Genomic DNA, 20829 nt, shown 5'->3' with positions numbered 1-20829 from the left:
GCTTTTTCCTTCACATAATTGAATGCTGATATTCTAGTATTTTGACACTGAACTAAATGATCAAATATGTGCCTTTTATTTCACCTTCAGAATATCATTTTATTCATCGTATATCTTTATATTTCTCACATGTCCACAATTTCTCAGTGTCCACAATTTCCTTGCATATGCTAGCAAAGAACTTGCACAGTACAGATTTGTGTTTGCATGCTCACAGCCTCTAGAGGAACCAGTCAAGGATCAAGCACCAATATTCTAAGTGCTTTATGAGAAAATGACATCCCCAAGTCCCAAAATAAAGTTCCAAAGAGCTTCTATTAAATTAAATATTGGGTTCAGATCTTTTGACTAGGCATATGTCAATATAGACTGTCCAACAGATTATAAATATTGTTTTTTCATGTTTACTGTCTTGGCCATACAAGGTAATTTCCCAGATACTGTATTTACTCACATACCACACACACCTTTCTCACCAAAATCAGCTCTCCAAAACTAGAGTGTTTAACTTAAACAGGGAAGCTAATTTTTCTTCACTGGAATAGATGGAATAGACTTTTCTGGAATAGATTTTTCTTCATTGTGGCAGGCTGTAATAGTGCAAGCAGGCACTGTGACTCCTGGCTACCAAGATGGCTGCCACTTCTCCCTGGACCTGCAAACAGTGGTGGGTGTGGGAAAGTCCAGTGTTATGTTTCTCAAGAGTCACTAGTGGTGTAGTAGCTTTTAGCTGAAGAGCCACTGAGCTGGCTGAAGATGAGCGAACTGCTGCATGCAGTCTAAAGTAACTCGATGAGACTTGTGATGTGGAAATTCTTTATTATTTACTTATATAATAAGTACTTATATAAAGAACTATTAGCAGTAAAGAAATAACTGTCTTCTTAACTGCCCTTGTAAGGAACTAGGACATAGGTTTGTTGCTGTCCTGCCATAACAGGAGGCTCCAGACTGTCTCCTGGGGTGCCACCCTTCCTGGACACTATGGGTGCTGACAGATGTGCAGCTCCCCACTGTAACTCATGGTGCTTCACAGAACATACCATGAGTTACAGCAAACCCCTGATCATGTGACAAACAACTTCTGTCTGTGCTCTATGTTTCCAGGAGGACTTACTCTGCCACACAGTTGGCCATGGCTCTGAATTTTTTTTTCTACATTCTGTCTTCCAGAAACAAATTGTGTGTTTTATCTGGGGGTTTTATCTGAGGATGTGTGGTATGCAAGAAAATGCAGTGTATTTATAAGTTTCTCGCTGGCAGTTCCTCTGAAATTGTTTTTACAGTGCAGTTTTCTTGAAAATACTGCTAGTGTTCATACTTGATGGAGTTTCAGCAGAAAAGGTCTCTGTGTGGTTTGTGTTACTTTTGTCTTTTATTATATAAAAAGATAGCAAGAGAAAAAGGTCTTTAATTTAAGAGACCAAAAGCATAACATCAAAATATGGGGCTTGGTCCCATTGATCTTACTGACTTGAGGATCAGTCACAGAACTGCTATGACTAATTCAATAGAGAGCTTCACCCACTCAGCTGCTTAAAGCTTCAAGTCTACCTCTATCCATCAATATTTTTCATGTGTTACCATCCCTTTGTGTACCTTAGAAATTTGAGTCTCAGATGAAGCAGTCTGCAAAGTGTAGGCTATTTATCTAACGTATGCTTATGAATGTGAGTTCATGGTCTTCCTAAAGCCCCTCATTCTTTTCATCAAATGTGCTTGCTTTAAATTCATTGCTTTTTCCACTGTATAAACTAGGTAGATCTGAATACTTACACAAAGAATCTAAAGCATTTGGTTGTTATTAGAGTGAAGATAGCTGACTCACACATGCAAAAAATTAAAGAAACCTTACAAATGTTAGAGTGATTTTTGTTTTGTTTTGGGGCTATGGAGTACCAAACCACATCCTGTAGTAAAACAGATCTTTCCCCTTTTGTGTTTTTCTTATGTAGTATCATGTCAGGCCAATAAAACAAACAAGGACAATTCTTTTATTCTCTATATTCCCAGCATTTTATTATTTTTATTTAAATATAACATAGTGTACATTGTTGCTCAGCCTTTTTTTTTAAATAACCAATTTTTGCTCTTGTTCAGGAGTCCCCTCTTTGGTGGGGGTCACACAGATAAACACTTTTGGTTAAAGATCTCTAATACTCTGGGAAGACCATCTGTGGCACAATCCTGCCACAGTAGATATCACAGCATGCCAGTCAGTCATGCAGGGCCATTGTTTTTCTTCAGTGGTCTTCAAGGGCTTTTTATTTTCATTAATTCTCAGGAATCAAACATTTATTCCACAGAACTGCTCCTGTCCCTATCTTAACTTCCTTTGGAAAACTGACATTTTTGGGGGCCTCTGAACAGTGATATGTTTTGCTAGAAGCAATTTTAATGTTTTGAATCCTATAATTATGAATGTTTACATACAACCCCTCCCCCCCTAAATAATTCTGTGAAATGAGAACCTGGTTTGTAACATGGATGTTGTTAAAGTGGTCATCCAATACTGTATTTGTCCAAGGAAACATTTAATTGTTGTTGTGGGTGGTCCATTATGCCTTGTCATATGCAATTAGTACTTAAAGAATTAAAAAGAAAAAAACTCCCTCTTGTAACAACAACAAGTTTTGCTGTTCAGTCTTAATTACCAGTTACTTTAAAAATCTGAAATTCTACTGTTGATAGATTTTTTTTTTAAAAGAAGCTCATTAGTCAAGAAGTAGGTTGGAAATAAACTGTCATGAAATACAATGTTATCTAGCAGCCAAAATGCTGTGCCTCAAATGACATTTTTATTTTAAAACAGCCAACGTTATTTAAGGAACAGGAAATGCAAAATGACCATTTTGTACTTTATCGGAAAGCTTCTGTTTTTACACCTAATACTTAAATAACACATAAACATTGGAAGTGCTGGTTAAGCATTGACTCAAATAAGTTATAGAAGATCACAACACCAGCCTTTCTAGAGGTTTAACTTTGTTAAAAAGAATGTTAAGCAAGACTCTCCGTGTACCAAAATACAGTTTCCAAACAATAAAAATAAAACCAACTTTTTTCACAACAGGAAGTATTGAAGATAAAACTGCAGCATCAATATAATCTCATAGGTATCACTTAAAGTATTTAGAACAAAATAATATTATACTACTTTTTGTTTCTCACTACAGACACTGCAAAGAAGGCTTATTTATTTAGTGGAATACAATGTGAAGACAGTGGTACATGTTGGTTGATGTATTGTTCTCTATTTACCTGCTCTAACAAAATGAATCTCAATATGGTTATACTGATGAGCTATCCAGAGCTCTCTAAAATCACAGAGAAAAGTTAAATAAAAACAAACCTTATGTACCTTTTAAGAAGAACAGTCTTCATAGTATGTTCAACTTAGCTATATTGTATTTGTTCAAATTAAGCTGTGGGAGTAATTAACACTTTCCAAAAAGTGTTGAATAGTTTTGTTTTCTGAGTCACTTTTTATTATGATGTATACGAAAGGCATTCTAAATCTGGACACTAATGTTGCTTTAGGGTTGGCTCTCCTGTCACATGCATGAGAATAATATACTTTAGCATGTGTTAGATCCTATTCTTTACTCCAATACCACTCTCAGTGAACATACATGACGGTAGGAGCTTGTAACATGGATAATAGTGTTGAATAGGTGTGTTAACTATAAGGAATGCAAAATTATGCTCTTCTTTACCTACCACTTTAGGGCCAAATTTTCTCATAGGATTTTCTGACCTCAAACGTTCTTATAGGATAATTCTGTTCTTTCTTCAATTTATGCAATCTCATTGATTTTAATGGGGGTAGGGTGGGGTCCACGTTCAGGACTTGATTCAAAACCCACTGAAATCAGCAGAAAGATTTCATCTGATTGCACTGGATTTAGGATCAGACCCAAGGTTCTAATTGAGTTCCAAATAGAAATCAATGAAAGCTGAATACACTTATACTCGCACACATTTGTATACTCACACACATTTGTGTACACGCACACATGCACATACATACACACAAACACAGATTTACCTCTCTCTGTCCATTTCATAACAGCAGCGTGACCCTTCATACAACATATTTCTTGAAGTTTGTTCGTGAGTGATGGCAGGTAGGAGGTCTCACAGACATAAACACACCCAAGGCATGCCAAAAATCCAAACACTACATGTTGGGTCTTTTTGCTTAAGTGCAAACCAGGTTAGAAGAAAACAGATTAAACACATTAACTGCTGCCTTTAAAACCTTGTCCATTTACTAGTCTCAGTTCATGAGGTTTTGAAATTTTTTTCCATCAACCTCTGTATGAAAAGCTGAGAAAAGGAAAAAAAAACAAGGAATCAAATGAGAAAAAACATTTAAACCCAAAAAGGATATTTAACATCCTATTAAATAAATAACTTAGAGAGAAATAAAAAGAACTGAAGTTAGAATATACAGACAGACCATACTATTCGTTTTGTTAGAACAGTTTTACTCTAATGTGCTTATATTTCTTAATCCTATTCATTCTTCCATGAGGCTACTCCAGAAACTTCTTTTGTGCATATGACCCAAGTGCTTCCAGTAAATGCTTGCGTGTCTAACTGTTCATTGGATCATTAGGCTTGAATGAGCAATGAAGGTCTTTGATATGAGTTAGTATTCCATAAATAACTTTCCCCGAAGATCATTCAACAGATTGTCTCACGTCCTTTAAATTCTATCGCAGAGATAAAAAACAAAACAAAAAACATTGTTCACACTGGGAATAACTCCTATCCCATTTGATCCAGCTTGTATCTTGATTATAAGACATGACACAGAACTGATTAAAAGTACTTCATGTGCCAGCAGTGAGTACAAAACCTTCAAAGGCTTCCCCCCACCCCCTGCTTTTCAAACAAGCAGACGTCTGCACTGTTTCTTTGCATTTACCCTTCAAGAGGATTACCCAGAATACTTGACAAAAAGGGCCTTTGGTTCAACTGCATTAATAAACAGTTCCTTCTCTATGACATTACTACCATTGGAAGAAAGTGGGCTGAGGTGTTTTTTCTCCTTGTTTTCTGTCCTCTCTTTGTAGCTCCCTTTCCATTCAAGGCCACAAACATTTGTCTTCCATTGTGCTTCCAATTTAAGGATGCATATGTGTTATATCCGTTTTCTTCTATTCTTTCCTTCAGTTTACAATCACTGTTAAACTCTTTCTGTTAAAAGAGGAAAATAAACAGGCAAATTCAAAATGTAAACATCTTTGCACAGCATATTGAGGAAAAAAATAGTTCTAAAATAATTATATTCTAAAGAATTCTAATGTACTTTATACTATTTCCACCTAATCTAGAACATCATTTTATAATTATACAATTTTCTTATTAAATGATAAAACTTCATGTATAACTCCCCCCCCCATCAAATAGGTTACAAAATAAAAATGCAATCATTTGGGTAAAAAATAGTTCATATATAATGATGAGTATATAATTCAGTCACTATTGAAATGCAGTTACTTCTAGAACAGAATGTGGTAGATAATAAATCTTTTGGTTACAGAAATTATGGACTCCTTCACTATATTTCAATTCCAGCAAATGCAAACCTTGAGGTGTTTTGCTCCAGATTATTAGTTGCATATGTTAAATAAATCTATAGAGCCTTACTCTCATTTAACTCCAGTTCTTTTTACACCACAAAAATAACACAAAGGGCCCTTTTAGTGGAAATGAATCACTCTTCCACATAAATTTGCTTCATGTGGCTGTGAGGCTCCTTTAATCTGCTAGAACATCGTCAAAGGACTTAGTATAAATGAGAATCAGGCTCTCAAAGACTTGAGTGTTTGGCCCAATATTCATATTGTTAGATTTTTTGCAGAGAACCAAACAAGCTTCTGCATACACCCTCCCAAAGATGAATGTACTGATTTTTTAAAGAAGAGGTACCATTTTGCTTAAAGAGGTTGTAAAATATAAAAGCTATTTTTTCTGTAATGTTTAATATACACAGACAATATTCACAGACACATATTTGTATTTCAGTAGTGATGAGAAGATATAGTTTCCAGATTTGGGAGAAAAAAAGGAGAGAAGCACTTTCAATTAAACCACAAAGCACAAATTGGAAGACTTCTGCAAAGTCATTTGAAACTATAATCAGCAATAAGAAATAAAGCACTGGATGTGTCTACATGTGCAAGTAATTCAAACCAATAAACTCTGGAGCAGTTTGGACGCAGTGTCTACACGTACACCCAGGACAGCAGCAATTTGAGCCAGGGTGGAACAGTTTATGCCAGGGCCAGGAGCACAGTGGGGGGTCAGCCCTGGACTCCAGGTGGTGGCATCAGGTGGTGGAGGGGTTGGCTGGGACACAAGGGTGCTGAAAGTGCAGAGCTGTATGGCTAGGTGGCAGGCATGAGTCTGGCCCCACATTAGCTGGGCTGACCGAGCATAATTTATGTCTGCAATCTGCATCTACATATATATTTAATCACAGTTAATTATCCTGGCATAAGATAGTACCGTCCCTAATGGTACTATCTTACTACAGCATTAATTAGTTTACAGCGGCCTAATAGTGTCGCATATGTAGATTGTGATGCTTTACTGTGCAGCTAATTAGTCTACTCTGCAGTTAAGTGCATGTGTAGATGTTATCATTATGTATTTCTGTAAGTCCTGCATTTTAGAAAGCAAGTTATTGCTTCAGAGGAAATGTGCAGGATCATCACAGTGGAATAGAGCACTGCTTCTCAACATTTTTAGACTCAAGACACCCTTCATTAAGACTCAAGGCCACCCTTCAGAACTGCCAGATCTTAGCTTTCATTCATTTCTGACTACAGAAAAATAACAGAGCAATTCTCCTATTTCAAAGAACTCAGAAAGACTGCAACAGGTCAGACTATTTTTGACAACATGGATTCCTATTTGAAAGCCCTGGGTTTTTATCCTGTGAATCATGTGTAAGTGTTTGCACACTTAACAGTGCTAATATTGTGCAGCACCCTTAAAGGTATCTTGCAGCACCTGAGAGTGGAGAATTAGTGGTGAATAAACATGGAGATGGCCTATAAATAGATGGTATATCTAAGCTGTTTATTCATATGCTACTAAGACAAATCAAGTGTTAAAATTATAAAATGTTCATCATGGTATGAATAGAATTATTTGGGCTGATTCAGACATTTTAATTTGTTGTTTATATTGAATGTTATTAGATGCCTTGACAATTAAATAAATAGAAAACACCTACATTAAATAAAAACAGATCCATTCTTTAGGTTTTCCCTTAAAATAATTACAGAAACACAGAAGCAATGTGTAAGACCCTACTCCTTTTTAAAGAGTATATCTTCATTTCCTATTCATGAAGATTTGAATTTAAAAAGTGAGTAAGAGGTTATATTTGGACACAGCTATGTTTTAGAGCCTTACTTTCACTTATTCTCAGGTAAAACTATAGCAATTGTACTTCTGTGTGAAGAGCAAATTCCCACAGTTCTGGATTTTGCTGGTTGCCCCTACCCCACCTTTCTGCTACATGTCAGGGTGCTTTTAAGTCTCCCTCAGAGGCACTGGGTGTTGGGATTCTGGCTAGAGGATCTTGCCCCTCCACTCAGGGTTAGACCAATAACCATATTTATGGTCAGGAAGGAAGTTCACCCCATGGTCAGATAGTTATGGACTATGGGGGTTTTTGCTTTCCTCTGTAGTTGGGGGAAGGGACACAGGGGAGGTGTGACCCTCTACCAGGGATCTCTTCAGCATATATTGACAATGTTTTATTGAAGCAGAATATTGGCTGCCATGGTTTCCTTGCTTTACCTGTGGCAAGTTAGTGTGTTATGTCCGTGTTGTGTTGTGTCTGAGTTGATGGTAGTCTTAGACAGAATTTAGATTATGGATTGTATAGGATAATTTGGAAAGGGATGGTTCTGCCTCAGGCAGGAGATTGGAGGTCCCTTCCAGTCCTATTTCTCTATATCATAATTGATTGATACATGTGACTCTAAGAAAGATCATTTTACAGCAGTAACTTAAGCACAACTATGCAAGTTTGGGGAAGCATTTTCCAAAAATACTCTCCATTTCCAAGATAACCCTCATACTTATCACTTTCATAAACATCAGGGCACTGACCTTATTTTATTTGCTTTAACATGCCAACTTCTTCCTCAATGCAGTAAAAAGGTAGCTGGCATCTAATCTACTCTACAGTTCTAAATTACATAAATTCTGACCTGCTCCTAACTGAACAGTTCAAATAATTAAAAAACAAATAAAACAAATGAGTCTTCCTTTTGCCCTCTCATCCTAACTGGTCAGTAATAGTGACTGGAACATATCTGATAAAATAAGTCTTATCTGAGTTCTTTTTTTTCCCAGATACAGAACTCCACTATGGTCCAAACCTTCCTCCCAAATTATAGATGAGAGAGTTAAGAAATTTCATTAGCAGGAATTTTGGCACAAAGCCATGAATAATCTGTACAGATCATTCCAAACAATTTTCAGTATTGTCCCACACCTGCATATATCTTGTGTATGGTTTTTCTCATATCCAGGAGGGCTGTTTTTCACATCCATCAGTCTGTAAAGAAAAGCTGCCATTCTAGAGCATCATGAGTCAGGAGAGGGACAGAGAAAAACCTGATGGGTTTTAGAAACTTCTGAAATATTATAGAACAGTGAGCTTGTCAGGATAGAGGCCAGTTTACCAGAGGCTGAAATTCTAATGAACAGCTCATTGCAGCTCTAATGACTATTAATCGACAGATAACTGGGCTATTCAGTAGATAGGGGTTGTGGAGGGAATCATATTGTTGCCTACTACCATCCACTTTGAAAACAAAAGTAGTATACTTACAGAGCCATAGACTTTTCCTTTCTTGTTCATGGCTAAATAATAGTTGCTGTTAATGGACTTAACTGCAACAACTCCAATTTCCACAGATGTTATCTCCAATATGCCTAAAATACAAAAAAAAAAAAAAAGAAAAAAAAATAGAAAGGCTCAGCTTGATGACTTAATCACTTCATTAAATAAAGGGAGGACGTGTCAATCATAAAATATGGGTGAAATTTAAAATGGGTCCTACCAAATCATGCTAAAATTCTATTAATATTTTAAATCAACTAGTCAAAAGGCCTCAGAAACATTATTCTCCAAATACCGGCAAGAGTATACATATACACTGTTTCAATTAACATGTTTCATTTGCTAACCCTGCATTTAAAACCTCATAAATATTGAAACGGCTCTACTTTTCTTAGCATAGATTTAACTAAAATTTATCAGAAGAGACATCTGACCCACAGCATTAAATTAAATCTATAGCATATGTCAATAGAATGTCAGATTTACCTCAATCTTCAAAAACAGTGGTAAACTATTTATTTTTATAGGGTATTTAGATAAACTAAATCTCTTGGCTGTACAGATCTGATAAATTCATTTTTGGCAAGTGTGCTGACATTCTGGGATATAGTAAGACTAACCCTGACGTCCACATTATCTTTGTCTTTCAGATATCAGAAACACTCTGTTCTGTTTATAATAAATGTGATTATCCTTTTTTGCTTTTCGGATGAACTCTTTCTGGAGTACTGAATGGTTCAAGGGACCAGTGATGGGATACAGAGCCTTTCATCTTTAGGTCATCTGTCTGAATTCATATTTACTTGGGAGTACTGAAAGCAACTACCACTTACATGAGTTAGAGATTTCTGTTCAGCTAGTATTGGACAAAGGTCAGCATCAAGCAAAGTACCAGCAGAACTGCCAATCTACAGTTGTAACAAGGAGTCAATGAAGACTGAACTGTCCTTTGTGCACATCCACATTGGGATTCTTATCTTCTTTAGGAACCATTTTTAAATTGGACCAAGCTTAAGTGGAATAGCTGTCTAGTCAATGTGATGGGCCAACCCTTTCTCACTGGGTTATAAATGGAAGAGGTCCATATGACATGGTAGTTAAGAGTAGTCTGTCTATATTGATTTTCATAAAGCTGTTACCACTGGAGGAGCTGCAGCAGCCTAAAGAACCAGATTTCAGCAAACTTTCTTCAGCTGACAACATTTTAATCAAGGAATATCTGTAATAACTTCCCATTGTGTGAAGGCACAATGCATGTCTTTTGCCAGGCAAGATGAAGGAATGGAGTAAATGGTAGCTGCAAGGATCCCTTTGGTATCTGGAACTGCTTGACTAACTCCAGTCAGGAAATATATGAGCCATTAGATAAATGAAAGCGTATGACAGCTCAGTTTATGACATATTGGCATACATGTGCATTACTCATTTAGGGCTTGTCTACTTTGCAGTGTTGGCTCAAGACCATTAACCTAACTTCCAGCTGAATGTGAAGACTTGAAGCTAGAATTATATGGTATTTTAAATGGTAGCTACCTCAGCTGTACTTAGGCTCATTGAGAATATGGCTTGGAACCCTAATGATGCTGCTGATGTTTGAGCTACAACTGCAGTGGGATTGCATCTGTTCTATGATGCTAATCCATTTGTGCTGTGCAGGCAGTCCAGTCACAATGATGTTACTTAGCCACATAGCAGATCTCACTCAAGCTAGGCTAACTTCAAATGACTTAGGTGTGTAGCTAGAGATTAGATTATGAAAATGGAAGGTTTCAGGGTAGTATAGGGAATGAGGTAAAATGAAGAGCTAGAAGCGGAAGTCTAATCTCAGCAATATTGCTACTGAGTTGTAAATGACCCTGTGGTAACTCTTCACTTTATCTTTCTGTGTCACATTTTCCCCATTTGTGAAATGGGACAGTAACCTCAGAGAAGAGTTTTGATGATTGATTACTTAGAGCCATACAATCAGTTGTGTAAAATATTATATTTCCATTGTTTTAAGCAGATTAAGTCAGTTTATACACATTTTGGTTCTGGTCCACATGGATACTGCTCCTTTAAGATTTATTGCTACATTCACTTTTACAAATCTCTTGCAGGATATGCTGCAGGATCATTTAATTGCTATATTCCTCCAGCCTCCTGTTGGCCCTCCTCAAAGTATCTGTGTTTAAAGCCAAGCACTGTTAAGTATCATGGCTGTTGATAACAGCCTGTTGGAGGGGAGAAATTGTCATGTGAGCACTACCCTCTTTGCCAGCTGACCCCTTTTTTCTGTGTTTGATTGACATGTTTTTGCTTCTTTCCATGTCAGACAATGATGATAAGAATGCAGGCCATTAATTATATGGAAATTTTAATTTGCTGAAACTGCTAGTATAGCAGTAAAACCAGACCAGATTCATTTCTAACAACCACAGGGAAAAAATACTACATGAGTATTTCAAGGGACATCATTAATTATTTTATGTTGAAATAGATTAAATTGAATTAAATGTTATCATGTTATCTTTGCAAGAATAATATTAAAATAACATGTTATTTTATTGACCAACATATTTGTGAAATTTTCAAGAACAGTATGAAAGTGGATAGTATATTGTTCAAGTATGAAATTGGCATTGGATTGAATATTTCTGGTTTGTGCTTGAATGGTCCAGAAACATCATACTTTGATACAGTACTTCAGTCAGTGCTGTGCAATGGAAAATATTTAGCGTAACACATCAAAATACAACAGAATTTTCTAGTAAATAGTAGTCACACTGCATCACATTCTCGCTGATAAAGCTGAAAAGTGCTCATCCAGATGAAAGTTACTGCATTTACATTGTATACTACAACAATTTGACTGTGCTCAGTGATGGTTGTCCAGCTGGTCCGAAGGTGGTTGAATGCTTCCAGAGTATTATTAACTTCATCTCATTCCCTTGGATTTATTCTCCCTGAGTAAGCATTCTTTACAAACTTGGAAGTGCAGATGGAAAACATTATTGAAGTCTCAAATTATAACTTTATGGACTCCCACCTCTGGAGTCTTTCTTGAGATTTCAGTGGGAGTTTGTGTTCGAAATGAATCTGGTATTCTTAATCTACCAGGGAGTTCATGTACAGTATGGGTCAAATTCCTTATTCACTTTTGCCCCTTCTGTCTGTACAACCCTAGACACTTCAGTAGAGGTGCATGCTAAGTCTATACAGAATTTGGCTCCATCTAGATCACGTAGCCTCTCTCCCTGTGCTTGGCATAATTTATAGACTCTGGATCCACAGCTGTCTTAAGAAAATGGGGCCGTGTCTACATGAGACACTAGCTGTGTAGTAGCTCATTACTACTGCGGAATAGTGTCACATGGCATGAAGCGTGATGTGACACTACTGTGCAGTAGTAATGAGCTACTGCACAGTCAGCATCACCTGAAAACCATTCAAAGTTACAACTGCGCAGTCAGCATCTCATGTAGATGTGGCCAGGGAGTCTTAAACTAACTTCAACAATGTTGACATATACGTAGTAGAATTTGGAACGAGATCACTAACTCATTTGACATATATCACCCAACAACAAATTGTATTTTATTTCAGAATCTATAAGCTGGCCTGGATTCAATCCAATGTCCTTTGGTATGAAGGTGAAAATACCTGTGTTCATAATCCTTGAGTTGCTGTGTCATCAAGTGCTCCAGGAAAGTATCTAAAGAAAAAAATGAGTCCTACAATAGAACAACCTAAAATTGTAATAAATATTTTCATCATCTAATTAAAATAATTTTTTGCCTGAAAAAGAAAATGCTGTCCGATTGCATTATGGGTCACCTTCTTATCTAATTCAGTTAGACTGTCATACATCCATATAGTGCATAATGCTGTAACACAGTCATAAGCCATGACTGTGGCTCCTCAGTATTTCTGGAATAAGAATAAAAATATGGATATAATAAAGATTTTCAAAATTAGATCTTTTAAGTTGCCTTGATAATCACCACCATACAAAACAAATAAAACAGTTTGGGGGATTCTCATTAGCATTTGCTCATTTGTTTGATTTTTTTTTAGGATTTTGGAAAGAAAAAGGCAGGGGGGGATATCCTTTGTGGCCTCTATTATGGTTTTAAAACATATAGCACACTATTATTTTACAGTCATAACTCTATAAACTGCTACAATTACAACTAATCCCATTTCACCACATCCACTGTAAAAGCATGGTTTTCAATACCCAAATCATTTCCAACTCATTATAATTAGAAACATTTGAAATATCAACTTGAGATGTGCCCTGTAGCTGTGCCTCTATTTGTGCTTTACAGGTCCCAAACGCTAGAAACATATTCCCCACAGGAACCGAGTATATTTATCTTATATAAACTATATTTTTATAGTTTATAAAAATGTTCATTATGTAAATAAGAAGGCAATAGAAAAATGACTGGTGATCTTGCATCACACAGAGGAATTGTAAAAAAGAGGCTTATATTGTTCGTATGCTATTTGTAAACTTGGATTCTTATAAAAGTGCTGGAAATATGAACATAAAACATATACAGAAAATTATGTGGCTAATGCGGCATTCTACTGAGCAATTTATCATGGGACAGACAGCTTGGTATTGGTGATGCTACTGAATACTTTATTGAGATATCACCATAACAATAAATGAATGCTGTTATGAGAGGCCAAAAGAATTGGTAACTGTAGATCACCTGATTCCAGGACCAAACCTTGCTTCTTTGTGATGTGGGGCATTCAATCATTCTTCTGTTGTCTTATAATTTATATACTAAACACCTGTATACTTTCTAAAAATGCCTGTGACCCCAGACATCTCATGCATTAGCTAATAATGCCACCTTCCCTCCATTCCATCTATCGTTTAGCTGGTGATCTGTTATGCTTCTAACCTGGTTTCTTCCCACAGGCATTGCCTCCATGCATAAAATATCACAGATGAAGAATGAGTTCAACTCAGTGGAATGTGATAATGCTAGAAAGCTGCTGAAATGCAAATTTTCCTACTGGTCAGATGCCTGCAGACAACAGGCTGCTGGGTGTATAGAAATGGTTGCTGCTCAGTTGGGTGAAGTGGGTTGTGGAGTGACTTTTGGTAGCATTTTTCAAAATTAGGTTATTGGAACATTTAATCCATTTTTGTGGTGGGTTTAAAGGATCTGCAGGTATGAAATGGGTAGTCTGGGCTGCCTGGGTCAGGGCCAAATTTGAGTGGTGGTGAGGAATGCATTAAGCCATAACATGAGGCATTTGCTATTTTAAGGGGTTGCTGTTGATTGGTGCCTTAGGATTTGGGCAGCTTGAAGAAAGGTGGGGCAATCAGCTGTGTATGCTTTGTTAGAGGAGTAGGCAGCCATTTGGTCTGCCTTTGCTGGAGTAATGGAAAAAGAGGGATGAAAGCATGAAAAGGATGAAGACACGGAACTTACTTCTCCACTGCCTTAAAACTTACTGTCACTTACACCTGTATAAAGCAAATGCAAAATGACAACAGATAAGAACCAGATAAGAACATGACTTCTGTTATGCTCACTTTGCATAAGTATTGGTGGGGGGGAGATGCGTCTATACGAGATGCTAACTATGCAGTAGCCTAATTCTACTGCGCACTAGCATGCATGGGAAAAACCATGCTAATACACTAATGCACAGTAGTTTTAGTCTACTGTGCAGTTAATGTCACTAAAAAGCTGTGTGCTGGGGTTACCGTGCAGTAGCGCCAGTTACTGAGCATTGATTTAGTACTGGTTAGATTGGTTATACAACTGGTTATACAACTACTAGTGGGTAGCCAATGAACGTGTAGACATGCCCAGGGTGTACTTAAATTGCATCTTTGTGGATTTAATGGAAACTGCAAAATCTGGGACTGTTTGCAAAATCAACAACAACAATAAAATAAAATGGAGGCGCCCCAGTGGGAACCAGTGGTCCTTGCTGCCACTGTGGCCCAGCTTTGCAACCTGCCCCAGAAAGGAAGACGCTGCCTGGTGGGGCAGCATGAAAGGCAGCAGAAAAGATGGTCACTACTCCCTCGTCTGTCTTCCTCTCCAGGGCCTCTCTGCCAATCAGTGTTGAGGAGTGGGGTTGCATGAAGGACAGCCAGCAGTCAAGATGGTGGCTGCCCCCTCGTCCCTCCTGCACCCCAGGCCTCTCAGCCAATCAGTGCTGAGGGGTGGGGCCATTGGAGCACATCTGTGAGATGTCTGCAGAATTTGCTCGTTATGCTTCCACCAACCTGTAAAAAGTGGTAAGTCTAACTGCGGTTTAAGCAGACTCCTAAGTATTGGTAACCGGGTCTAAGGCAATGGAAAATCAGATATGATGTGCCTTGGAATTTAGTTTTGGGTGAAGAACATGACTTGGAGAAGCACTTGCTTTTAAACAAACTGATTTCAGGAAATAATCATCAAAGGTTCAATGTAACCTGTGAAGGGAAATTTACAATCTAGGGATCACGGCAAAATTATTTTCTTACAAGTCCAGCAAAAAATAACCTCTTTAAATTAGGATAAAATAGCCATATGAATAAGAACCACCTTGAACCACATCCCAGATCTAGACCCATGCCTGAACTTTTATTGTAGTTAGGAAAAAAATCAGAAGCTAGTAGTAGTAGTAGCAGCAGCAGCACAGCCTTCCAAGCTTCCTGCTTTAAATCCAAAGTGGAAGGACTGAAATACCCTAAAGATGTTAACATGTCATGCTTAGTTCAACTGGCCTAGGCTTACACATAAACCAGTTTAAGTAATCAGAAGGTTAAACCTGTAACAGAACAGAAATTCAGTGGACATAAACCCGTTTTGATATGCCTGAAAGATAAGCCTGGTTGAATGTAGTATCAGACTTAACTGGTCAAACCTGTTTATGAAACTTCTGTCCAGACCCCTTCCTGGTTCAAGTTAAATCAGAGTTCGCTAGCATCCTGTGCTGTGCTGTTTGCTCCAGCAGAGGAGGGTTGGGTGGGCAGAGGGGAGGGGGAGAGACAGGGACTGCCCTTCCTCCTCCCCTCCACCCCAGCAAACCCTGGCTAGGGTCTGGGACCAGGGAGAGGGGTTAAACCCTTCTTCCCCCAAGTACAGAGCTGTTCTGACCTGCTAAATGTACTGAAAGTTACTGCTGGCTGCTACTGTAGACTACAAATCCCAGAGGCACCTGGAAGCAGGAAAAGGAAGTGATGAGCAACCCTGCAGAGTGCTGCTTCTGAGATGCTGGATGGCAAATCCCAGAGACCTTAGGGGCAGCAGGAAGAGGAAATGCCAGAGAGCCCTGCTGTAGTGTCCCCCTGGCTTCTGGCCTGACCCACTGCAGGCATGCGGCTGTATTTCCTGAATCAAAGGTAAATGTGTGTTCAGTTGTTTCTCAGTTTAATCTTTGCATCTTAGACTAGCCTGCAAAGACTGAATTGATTCAGCCTCAGGTTTTTTGATTGTCTGCACTCAGCCCTTAAGTCGGAATGTGATGCGATGGAAATCGTGCAAGAAACCTGTCTATGTGAGATTTGCAGTCCAATTCTCACATTTGAAGCATTTGGATAAGTTTGAATAAACATATGAGCTTTTGGAAGGCTATGGGGACAGAACCTTTGAACCTTGTTACATTATCATAATGTCAACAGACAGTATGAAATTACAGTAGGAGCACAGAAATCATATAAAGGACCAGACTGTCACAGACTAGCTCCAACACACAAGGGATGTCTACACAAGATGCTTAACTGCACAGTAACCTAGTTTCCTGTGCAGGAAAACCCGCAAATCATGATTAGTTACTGTGCAGTTACGCACGTGTAGATGTGATCCAGGAGCAAGTTTAGTCCCAGGTCAGCCCTGCCACTAGGGGGCTGGCCTGAGGTTAGCCCCAGGGCTCCTGGCTGGGAGCCTCTCCTGCCTCTATGACAGCCCTGCTTCAAGCTTTAAAAGCCTGCATGCATTTTGAGCCCTGGGGCACACCAGCAGGGAGCCTGAGGCCACTCTAGGCTCATGTCCCCCGGGCAGGTCTGCACCCCTATGCGGTTGCCAGGCCAACATTGTCCATGTCTGCAGGGTGCTGCAGGCTCCTGCCAGGCCTGTCAGCCCCCAGGCCCAGCTTTAGGGAGCTTCTGGCTGGCAGGGCCAGCTCCACTTGCGTGTAGTACATCCTGAGCAACCTACCTGGAGCCTGCAGGTGCTGCAAGACATTGCCTCTGGTGTGCAGCTGCCAGTCCTATGCCACGTCCCTGCACTGGGTGCTGCAGGCAGTTTTCCAGGGCCAGCAGCATAGGGACAGCCATGCAGGGGCCCAGAGATCCAGAGGAGGATCCTCAATGGCCCATGCCTATGCCCATGCCCGCCACCCAGGGCCCCAACTGGTCCAAGGAGGAGACTGTGACCGTGTGGTGCTGTGGGGTGAGGCAGAGGTGCAGCACCATTTTGAGTGGGGTGGGTGCTCTAACACCAACATCTTTGAGGCACTGTCAGGCTGGATGTGGAAGCATGGGTACAACTGGTTGGCGCAGCAGTGCTGCATAAAGGTCAAGGCCCTGTAGGCACAGTGGGTCACAGTGACTGGTCACAACTGCCAGTCTGGCAGTGCCCACAAGTCCATGCCCTTTATGCAGCAGCTGATTGACATCCTGGCACCCCAGTACCCAGGCCATAGCCATGCTGTTTACAGTAGAATGGGCAGCCTGCCCAAGTCCTTGCCCCAGACTGGCACCCTCAGGACATGTCACTGGAGAAGGGCCCCCCAGTTGTCCAGTGGCCTGTCTTGCCAAGCTCCCTGGCTACACTCTCCATCAGCAGCTCGGGGATCCCAGGCTAGTGCCTGCCTTGCCACCTCTGCAGCCCCAGGGCCAGCTACGAGGTGCAGCCAGCCATGGCACTGTTGGCCACCAGCAGTGCCAGCTTCTCCCAGGGGGAGCCCTGGGTGGGTGCCTGCAAACCGATGCCTGTCATCCGAGGACACCACCCAGAGCTGCACGCTGTTGCTGCCACCCAGGACCAAGTGGAGCCATCAGACAATCCAGCTCCATCCATGTGGTAAGCCCTGCTGTGGGGGGAGGCACCTGCCCGCCCCTGCCCATGTCCCTGCCCCTACCCCCACTCCCCACCTGGCCTGCCCATACTCCCCTGGCCCCAGTTCCCCTTCACACAGCATGCAGGGAGGTGGGAGGCAATGAAGAACTTTATTAAGCAGCCTGCTATTATAGCTGGCAGGCACTGGCTTCTCACACACCGAGGAATGTGTTGATGTCAGTGGCGATGTCCTCCTCAGCTGTGGCGGGGGATATGTAGTGCAGCCACAGGTAGCCCTCCAGGTGGTGTTGGAAGTTGTGGGGTAGCCTGGGCTTGCTCCCCACTCTGTTGAAGCTCAGGGTCCCATGCCAGGTGTGCAGGTGTGCCCGGGGCACCATGGCAATCATCATCAGCAGGGTGTAGTGGGTCAGGCACTGCTTGGTCCACAGAAACAGCTCCTCATGCACTGCCTGCAACACGCGCAGCAGGGGCACGCTCAGGATGCAGCACCGGCATGCTGGGGGGCTGGCTCCATGGCACTTCCCTGGAGAGCCCCCCTCTGGGGAGGACGGGGGCATGGGCAGCTCCTCATCCCAGTCATCTGGGAGCCCCACACCCCCTAAGCCCTGCCACCATGAGCTGGGCAGCAGCAGGAGCAGGTAGCCTGCCGACGTGGGGGTGTGGAGCAGGGTCTTATGCCACCTCCAGCAGCCAGAAGCTGCTGGCCCAGCCCCCGCCCAGGATACCTCACCACCAGCCCCCTCATCTAGACCCAGCCCCGCCACTCACCCTGGCTCTACACGGGTTCAGAGCCAGAGCTGCCTACAGCAGCGCCTGCTGGCTCTGGCCACTGGCTGCTGAAGGAGGAGCTGCCTGCACCGCAGGACCAACAGCCACTGTCACCCCCCGGCAAGCCCCCTGCCCACCACACTTGCCACAGTGTCCACATCCGCAGGGGAAAAACCAGAGGCCGGGGTGCTGGGCACCTGTCCTTTGGTTCTGCCCTGTGGCCCTCCACCCTGGGATACCACACAAAGCACTTTGTAAATAGTTTGCACAGGGAAGAGGGTGTTTTATTGTTGGTGAGTGGGGTGCATGATGGACGGAGCTCTGTTTGGTGTGAGAGAAATAAAAACTTGTTCTTCTGAGATGTGTCTGCAGTGAGCATGATGGTGAGGATGAGCGGGGGCATCCATGGGTGGCGATGCAGGTGGGCTGCTTACTAAATACTTAGGTTCCAGTCATTTGGACCAAACAAACTGCATCTAGGAGTGAATGACTGCTCTAAAGCAATAGTACTTTGAAGGACTGTTATTTATAACTTGAGTCTGCCACCGTCAACTCAATGAGCACAGCCATTTTATTCCACAGGGGCTCCTTTTCTGTCTGGAATGGCACATGGAAGACAACAGAACACTGGAAAAGTGTTGGACTTACTGGTAAGGATGAAAGTATCTGGCTCAGGATAAGTTTAAAAGGGAGAATATCCTGGAAGTAATGCCTACCGGTGCAGATAGGATTTATGGTGTTGCATACAAACTACTTACCTAGTTGTTATGGCATATAGAGCTATTCCCCTTACTTTGTTGGAAATATTTCAAAGAAAGTTTGATTCTGCCTTTCAGAGTGGGAAGATTTTTCATATTTTAAAATTTTCATACATTTTTATATATTTGCCAATGACTAACATTTTTCAAAATGCTTTTTAGAATTTCAGTATAGAAAACTTCCATTTTCAAGAAGTCCTACCATATGATGATTTGTCAGCCTGCTGAAAAGAAACTGAAAATAAATGAAGGAGGAGAAATGATCAGGGAAAGCTAGAGCTGGAAAGGATCTCAAGTAAACATGGAGTTCATTGCCTTGCACTAAGGCAAGATAAAGTAGATCTACACTGTCACCAAAAGATGCACCTTGCCGATTCCTGATAAACCACATTAAAGGGGATTCCCAGGTAGGCTCCTCTGGTGATTCAGTACACATATGGTTAGAAAGTTTTCCTAATATCCAGCCTGTCATCTTTGTTGCAAATTAAGCTGTTTCCTTTTTTGCCCTTCCCTTATCGAAATGGTGGCTAATTGATCACTGTCCTGTTTATAATAACCTCTCACACATTGGTGGACTGTTATCATGTCCCTCTTTAGTCTTCTCTTTTCTAGACTAAACAAACCCAATTCCTTCAACCTTTCATTAGAGGTCATGTTTTCTAAGCCTTTTCTCATTCTTGTTACTCTCCTCTGGACACTCACTGAAAATGATAAATGAAGGAAGTAACTGTACTGGTTTGGCAATCCCAATGTTTGTGAAAATTTATTTTTGAAAAAACACTGGCCAAATTTAATGGAAAAATTAAAAATTTAGAACAGCTTATACTGTTTTCTCATTCAGGATTATGACATCATATTGCTGAAGTCAAATAGTGTCCAGGAAAAAGAAGCATGTATTCTTTCTGAAAATAAAACAATCACCCAGCACATTAAGAAGCTGATATATATTAATAGACAGACACATCCTTCCCATCTGCTGCAGTTAATTAAATGTTCTTGTCTTTAATAAGTTTGAGGAAGTAGTAGTTTGTTCATTTTAAAAACGACCAACAAATTCATATTGCCCATTGAGCAGGCATATGGGCTATTCACTGAATATAGCACATTGTTGTACTAAATAACCCCTTAAAGACTCAAAGGGGTACATTTTATGTATTGTACAGCAGCACAAAACAAGGGAAACTGCAGATGCTTCAAGCTATGAGTAAAAGCTGTGCTGACAATCAGACCAGTACTCTTGCCAGACAATCATCAGTCATCTGTGCGATGCCAAGGTGTTCAGGGGTTCAGTGAAACACTGGCAAATCTAAAGTCATGAAAGGATTATGCCCACTCAGCTTCTACTGCCAGCCTGCTACTGCTAGGCTTGTCTGCAGGGAGTTTGACCTTACTTAGCATG

General features: G+C 40.6%; 1 protein-coding gene across 2 annotated transcripts in view; it reads right to left on the bottom strand.

Moving 5' to 3' along the window:
• Window positions 1-2726: 2726 nt before the first annotated feature.
• The window catches only part of FGF10 (fibroblast growth factor 10), a 91392-nt gene continuing 73289 nt past the window's right edge, over window positions 2727-20829 (bottom strand). Inside the window, exons 2-4 of one of the 2 annotated variants that reach the window (XM_006263361.4) lie at window positions 8867-8970; window positions 5023-5205; window positions 2727-4718 (exon numbers count right to left, since the gene is read on the bottom strand). In XM_006263361.4, the coding sequence (XP_006263423.1) occupies window positions 4686-4718; window positions 5023-5205; window positions 8867-8970 (320 nt within the window). In that variant the 3' untranslated portion in view covers window positions 2727-4685. Of the gene's footprint in view, window positions 5206-8866; window positions 8971-20829 lie in introns of both variants that reach the window. The other variant, XM_059725193.1, reaches the window with a different exon arrangement.

The sequence above is a fragment of the Alligator mississippiensis genome, chromosome 3 (assembly GCF_030867095.1).
Source record: "Alligator mississippiensis isolate rAllMis1 chromosome 3, rAllMis1, whole genome shotgun sequence".
Classification (NCBI taxonomy): Eukaryota; Metazoa; Chordata; order Crocodylia; family Alligatoridae; genus Alligator; species Alligator mississippiensis.
The sequence above is the reverse complement of the archived record's forward strand: the minus strand, read 5'-3'. Positions and strand labels throughout refer to the sequence as shown.